Genomic DNA, 7355 nt, shown 5'->3' with positions numbered 1-7355 from the left:
CATCCAACTTAGTAGTAAACAAAGAACATACAAGGAATTATAAATCCGTATCTTTACGACTACCATATACCGGCTGTTAATTGTTTAAAACGCGGTCAGGATATTTGGATATTATGTGCTAAAGGTGTCCTATCTTCCCCACCCCACTATTTGAGTTTTGCAATTGAGAGAGTCTTCATTCAAAAGTTTAATTAAATTCACCAAAACGAAATATTTGATGGAGAGTATAGTTCATTGCTTAAGTACAGATAAGTTTCGTATTTATGTACAGTATTATCTAATAAAGTAAAAATATGGATATTTGCTACGGTATAGGCATATCATTCAGGAGGATATTCTGCAGATATGTCCACGCGGCTTCCACATAATATCGGGCCCCATCTTATGTACATGCGTAGTAGGGTTTGCACGCATGCACAATCAAGGCCGGCCAAAATATAGGTGGAATGAACTTTGTTTAAAGCCGCAACCTCAAAATCTTTAAGGTAAAAAAGTCGAAAGTTGTTCAAAGTATGTTTCAACAATGATTATGGTAAGAAAACATTTACCAGTAACGTTTTAATGCAATTATATTTGAAATCTAATTTAAATGGAATTTTGATAATCTGTGATTGTAATCCACAAACTGTATTACAGTGGGATTGTTTCAACTGTGATTCCCCATTTTTTATAAAGTATAAGTGATACTTCTTCATTGCGTCATCGGTTATGACATTGTCTTTAAAAAGCAGAAATTCACCAATCGCCCTTTTTGAGTGACTGTTTTTACTTTTGAGTGACTGTGGAATCGATAAACTATAAGCACAGTCTCAAGGTCTTTCTCCCCTTGTTTAGGTTTAGATCAAGATTGGTAATCAAGTTGTTGACAATTTTATCAAACACCAAAAACCTGTGACCGTTTTGTCTTTCTTGTGACAGACGTGGTTGCAAATGAAGATTGCTTTGTAATGCTGGTAACGATGATAAACCTTGATCATGAACCTCTGATACTCTTGATGTTTCTGAAACCTTCACATCTGTGTCGTAGTCCACTCGGTATTGCACTGTCGCGGTTGAAGTTATGTAGTCGGGAAATATTGGTATGAGAGCCAGAGCTGACGAATCACCAACCAGCATTAGGAAAGCAAGTCGCAAATATGCATAGCCTAAATAGGCTACCCCTAATAATTGTTAACTAAAACGTTCATATAGTAAGGTGGGGGAGATGGGACATATTTTCGTTATATTTTCTCGACTCATTTGGTAATAAACAAAGAACATTCAATGAATTATAAAATGGTATCTTCACGACTTCCATAGACCGTTGTCAATTGTTCAAAAAACGATCAGGATATTTAAATATCATGCGCTAAAGTTGTCCCATTTTCCCGCACAGTACTCTATCACCTGAAATGTGGTAGGACGGTAGGTCGTCCACTGTGCAAATCAGAAGGCTTTTATAACAGACTTCGCACCAAAGAGGAAAATGGATAACTTACAACATTAACATTTTGAATTTATAGCTGTGTCGGGTTCAACGGTTTAAACATAACTTGTAACACGAACCACAAACGGCAAGTTTTAGTTTGTTTTCGCCGAGTATAAGCCAGTCAGTTGCAGTGCGGAGTTGGTTGGTAGCATTTCTAAAATGATTGAAGCGTTTTTGCGACAATGGACCGATACCACAACGGTGATAATTTTTCTTGTCACATTGCTGTTTTATTACTGGTATCGGAGACCTCTTCGGTTTCCCCCTGGGCCACGTGGATTACCTTTGGTTGGGGTTTTACCGTTTTTAGGAAAATACACAGCACGAACGATGCACAAATGGAGCAAGAAATATGGTCCGGTGATGTCGGTGCGAATGGGAAATGAGGACTGGGTTGTCATGGGAAACTACGAAGCTGTTCACCAGGTATTATTTGAGAATTTCAAAACCGCAGTATAGTAAACCAGTACACACAAACAAGTTGATTAGATAGACACTGCGCTTCTGAATGTTACAATATTTCAGAGCTTTGTAAAAGCAGGCAACGTGTTCTCTGGACGTCCTGTGTTGAAGGTGGCGAATGAGATAGCTGAGGGCAAGGGAATTGTTATGAGAGATTTTAACACAACATGGAAAACACACAGAAAGTTTGGAAGCATTACTCTTCGGGGGTATATAGCATGATTTGTGTTAACATTAACCGTTAGTGCGAAAACAATTAAATTTAAATAATATAGTACTAGCGATCTTTACGTTTAAACAAAATTCTAAATCTAACTTTATTTTGTTCAGGTTCGGGGTTGGTAAGAAGAGCTTAGAAGATCGAATCTATGAAGAGGTGGAGGTAATGAACAAAGAAATTCTTTCAAAAGGAGGAAAACCATTTGACATCACAGTACGTGCCTGTATATATTATGTATAAACGAGCATTATACACTTTAACATGAATATGAGATTTTTCGCTTACTTTTGATATAGCTGTGTGGGGGAAGATGGGACACCTTTAGCACATAATATCCAAGCATCCTGACTATGTTTTAAATAAATAATAACAGTCTATTAGAGTCGTGGGGATACGGTTATATATTTCTTTGAAGGTAAAATAAATATTTTTTAACTTTGTTTAGGAAATCTTGACCAACGCAGTCATGAACGTCATCAGCATCATAACTACCGATCAAAGGTTTGAATATGATGACGAGCATTTCCGACTACTTCAGCAAATTTTCACGAAATGGTAAGATGCCATTTTGCGTATAATACTATGATACAGAAATACATGCGAAGTTCACATGATGGATTTGAACTGTGCTGAGTGATTATCCTGAAATGTTTAACCTTCCGTTCGCAGGTTCCTGGAACCCGAGAACACAGCTGCTTTCGCGAACATAATTTATGTTCCTTTGCTTTGCAATATACCCCCTTACCGAAGCAAGTATTTGGAAGTAAAACGGGACATGAAAAGGGTTTCAGGTATGTAAAACACTTCTAAATATATATTTTAAAATAAAAATGTTATTTTTTTACATTCTACAGCCGTTTTTCAACAAATGGTAGAGCAACATAGAAAAACCTTTGACAAAAATAACCTTCGCGACTTTATTGATGCTTTTATTTGTGAAGGGAAGAAGGGCACAGACGAAAGTTTTACGGTATGATACTTTGTAGTTAATTTAAGCCAATTCCCCTTTCTTTTAGCGTAATAATAGAATACGTGTAACTACGTTATCCTCGCGTAAATAGCAACGACAAACGTGATTTCTGTTTCGTATACACCTCCTACACGAAATTTCGCTGGGTTAGATCCGTAAAAGTGTCTTACCTTAAAACAAATGCGCCGAACAAAGTGGTGGTGTTAAGTGCCGGACAATCTTTTTGTATAGAAGCGACCGCTTTACTACACAGTGGGTATCAGTAAGACATAAAAAATGTTTTAAATAAAAAAAATGATAAAAATTAAATTTGAAAACTGCGCGAAAAGTTTTGCGTCAGCAGGTATTTCAAAAATTAATAAACGTTTACACAGCTTCGTTCAGTCGAAAAATTGAAATGTTTTTCCTGGCATTTACCCGATCTTTAAAAAGGCTGCTGCTTTTTTGAAACTTTGGGATACCTTAGATCACATTTGAGCATCTCTATCTATATAAAACATGTTTTCGTTCGGTGGCTCTTCTCAGGATGGGCAGCTTGTACAATATGTGCGTGAAATGTTCGAAGCTGGAACAGAAACAATGACAGGAACTGTCAGATGGGCGATGCTGTGTCTCATCCATTACCCAGATGGGCAAAAAAAACTTCGGGAAGAAATATTTGAAGCAATAGGCAAGTTATAATATAGAGGGTTTATGGTCAGTTTATAATTAATAGTTTTATTTATTCTGCAAAACTTAGATTAAAACCCCCTTGTTTACAACCAGGATGTTATAAAGTAGCCTATAACAGGCTGGGGAAAGATGGGACAATTTTCGTTATATTTCCTCGTCCCATGTGGTAGTAAACAAATAAGAACGATTATTTTCAAAGTTATTTTCAAAATTATTATAAAACCGTATCGTCGCGACTCCCATATACAGGCCGCGTCGTTTTAGTGTTTAAAACATCATGATAATGGTATTTGGATACTATGTGCTAAAGGTGTCCCATATTCTCCCGTAATTCTATATCATACCCTTTTACAGATATATCACTTTAATATTTTTATACATGTAGTACTATTAGATTAGATGGGATACCGTTAGGCACGTGAATCACATATTTCGTGATCGTGGTTTAAACAATTTACAACGCTGTTTTAGAGAGGTGAAGATGCGGTTTTATAGTTCTGTAAATATACTTTGTTATATACCAAATGGGAAAAGAAAATCATGAAATAGTGGCATCTTACCCTGCGCTACTTCATATTAACCTACGCGGCTCTATTCTACAATCGTTTAGGTCCGCTTCTAAGCTCGTTTATTTAAATTAACATCCTTTTTGACGCTGAACGGGATGTTGCACATAACTACATGTGGTGACTTCTTTTAGGTAACAACAACCGCCCGAGCATAAGCGATCGCAAAGCAATGCCATTCACCTCAGCTTTTATACAAGAGGTGTTTCGATTTCGCACTCGCGTTCCTTTGGGCGTCCAACACATGACAACACAAACCGTAAACTTCGCAAACTATGTTATTCCAAAAGGAACCACGGTACTGTTATAGGGTATATTGTAATGTCGTTGTAATATAGTATATAGTATTTTGTATGTTTGTGAAATGTTGTTTCGATATTTTAGATTCTTGCCAATATGTGGGCGGTGCACAACGATCCTGATGTGTGGGACGAACCAAGCAAGTTTAAACCTGAGCGTCACCTCGATGACAAAGGAAACTTTGTTCAGTCGAATCACGTGATACCTTTCTCGGTGGGCCCACGTCATTGCTTGGGAGAACAACTTGCTCGAATGGAAATCTTCATCTTCCTGGTTTCAATGGTTCAGAAGTTTGAGTTTCTTCCGGATCCGAACGAACCAGATCTTCCTGAGATTGATGACGGAGTTAAGGGCAACGGTTTCTTTCCATACCCGTTCAACTTTGTTGCTAGTGAGATTTAATCTAATGATTTCAATCAACGTTTCTCATATCATAAACAAAGTCACGAAAATTCAGAAACATATTATGGTATACAGGTTGTAGTTACAGACAACCTGTTATCAATGTAAATAGTCGATGTTTAATATCATGTCGTATCATTACAGACTCCATTAGTATCTGATGGCTTTGTTTTAATAAAATTTACGAGATGCTACGTCTTTTTCCAGTTATCAAGACATGCTTATGAAGAATGTTAGTCGCAAGCACCCACAACAATGTGAAAGTGTGCTTTTAAAATATATAAACATCTTATTTAATAAAGCATTGCTCTCTTGTTTTGCTGCAACCTTTGTTTTTTTCTATATACCATAGATATCATTTTTATATACTTATTATCCGGGAATCCCCATCAAGAAAAGTTCAGTTTCGCAAAAAAAATTGTTAAATTTTCGGTTGTGGTTTTATTATTTAGTGTTTTGGCAAAAAGTTTCGAATTGATCTAATGTACTAAAAATGGCTTCAAACAATGAAACTGTAATACAATACAAAAGCGACCACAAGGGCCGTGTACTTACAAAGTTAAACAGGTGAAATCTATTTTAGTAAAAGCCTCTTTGTGTTTTTGTTTGTATATGTTTCTAGTTTTTAAAGTATTTGTGCAATGTGAATTTAAAGGTTTAAAATTGTATTAAATACTAAATAATATCCAGGTTACGAAAAAGAAAAGTGTTTACTGATGTTACATTCAAATTAAAAGATGGAGAAGTTTCAGCCCACAAAAATGTTCTTGCTGGATATTCTAAATATTATGAGATAATGTTCACATCTGGGGTAATGTATTGCAACCATAAATTCGTTATGATTATTTTAAAATCTTTTATAACAGTTTTTACTTTATTGTACATTTTTTTATTTTATTATTGTTATTGGTAACAGTTATGTTACTTAATTTAGGTACTTTTATACCTAAATTAACTTGATTTGGGTATAAAAAATTTGAATCAATGAAAATTAATAATGTTTTACAAATTGTGCAACCAGCAAAAATTTATATTGTTTCTTTTTGTGGTTTACTGTCTCCGTCTATTTAAAACTATTTCGCTATCGTGAGTAAAAGGCTAATTTCGATTAATGTTAAATGTCATGATATGATGTCCAGCATGTTGTCTTGCATATGCCTTATGTCATGTGTTGTCTAACACTGTTGACTGTTGTACTATGTTAGACAGCAACTGCCTAAGGTGTGAAGTTTTGCTATTATACAAATGGTATTTGGTACTGCTTAATTTTAATTACTATGTTCGGCACCGTGGCAGAGTGTTTAGCGCGCCTGCCTCTAACCCAGAGGTTAAGTGGTGAAGGCACGTCGCGGAGATAAATCCAGTTAAAATTATCAGGAATTGGAAGAGAAAATTTCACACTGACTTCAATAGCTTATGTTAAATAAATTGTTACATTTACTCGTGTATGTGTGGGAAATCCACTGTTCCATTTATGTTGTGTTATTTTTCAGTGTAAGAAAGGTTTTAATAACACAATTGAAGTTAAAGGAATAAAAGCTTCAATTTTGGATTTGTTGATTACTTTTATTTATTTACAAGTGATCAACATAAGCGATAAGATTGTTTTTCAACTTTATGAGGCTGCAAACTGTTTGCAATTTAAAGGCAGGTTTTATGTTACAAATTTTAGTTAGGATTGTTTTAAATATTTGTTTTTCAGATGTAAAAGCGTACTGTGTTAGATTCTTCAATGATGCACTTACTGTTGAAAACTTTTTATGTTTCCGTGCTTTTGCACAAAGATACAAACTTGTGGAGGTGTTAAGAAAATGTGACGAATTCATCGGTAAAAACTTAGAGCTAGTTGCAAAAGAAATAAAATTCTTGGAATTACCCATAAATAAAGCAAAACCTCTGATTGCATTAATGAAGCAACAGGTAAATAAAACTGTTTTTATTTACTTTGATCACTGATCAGGGTATTGTTAAAAATTTAATTCATAATTTTAGTGAATGTCCTCACTACATAAAGCTTAACCGTTTGATTGCACACAAAGACTCCAAAGGGTTAACTGTTAATTATCCAATTTGACGAATGACTAAATAATTGAAAGGAAAATCAAATATAGAAAATTAACAAGGCAACATAACTGAATGAATGAATGTAACTTACTTTATCCTCGCGTGGCCGGAAACGACAGTCGTTATCACACGGGTTTATCACCTCGTGCCAGCTTACGAGTTACCATGTATGTTACTTTGTGGGTGATTATTTTTTGGATTTTTTCATTTTTTTATGTATGGCTGATAATT

The 7355-nt window shown here is 35.2% G+C and overlaps 2 protein-coding genes across 4 annotated transcripts in view; both read left to right on the top strand.

Moving 5' to 3' along the window:
• Positions 1-1282: 1282 nt before the first annotated feature.
• LOC100177830 (cytochrome P450 2C15-like) lies at positions 1283-5254 on the top strand. Of its 2 annotated transcripts, XM_009860421.3 has the most exons (9): positions 1285-1894; positions 1994-2139; positions 2261-2363; positions 2596-2705; positions 2820-2941; positions 3005-3120; positions 3646-3790; positions 4493-4656; positions 4743-5254. In XM_009860421.3, the coding sequence occupies exons 1-9, from the start codon at positions 1628-1630 to the stop codon at positions 5058-5060; spliced, it is 1491 nt and encodes a 496-aa protein (XP_009858723.2). In that variant the 5' UTR covers positions 1285-1627; the 3' UTR covers positions 5061-5254. The 2 variants fall into 2 exon arrangements, with proteins under 2 accessions (XP_018667654.1, XP_009858723.2); XM_018812109.2 differs by lacking the exons at positions 3646-3790; positions 4493-4656 and having other exon boundaries at positions 1283-1894.
• A 148-nt stretch (positions 5255-5402) lies between these two features.
• Positions 5403-7355, top strand: part of LOC100175503 (kelch-like protein 12) — a 5692-nt gene continuing 3739 nt past the window's right edge. The window contains exons 1-4 of one of the 2 annotated variants that reach the window (XM_026834511.1): positions 5403-5627; positions 5751-5871; positions 6554-6707; positions 6763-6980. In XM_026834511.1, coding sequence (XP_026690312.1) covers positions 5554-5627; positions 5751-5871; positions 6554-6707; positions 6763-6980 — 567 coding nt within the window. In that variant the 5' untranslated portion in view covers positions 5403-5553. The remainder of the gene's footprint in view (positions 5628-5750; positions 5872-6553; positions 6708-6762; positions 6981-7355) is intronic. The other variant, XM_002122340.5, reaches the window with a different exon arrangement.

This window comes from Ciona intestinalis, chromosome 5, assembly GCF_000224145.3.
Source record: "Ciona intestinalis chromosome 5, KH, whole genome shotgun sequence".
Taxonomy (NCBI): domain Eukaryota; kingdom Metazoa; phylum Chordata; class Ascidiacea; order Phlebobranchia; family Cionidae; genus Ciona; species Ciona intestinalis.
Note: the sequence above shows the minus strand (reverse complement) of the source record. Positions and strands in the feature narration are given on the sequence as shown.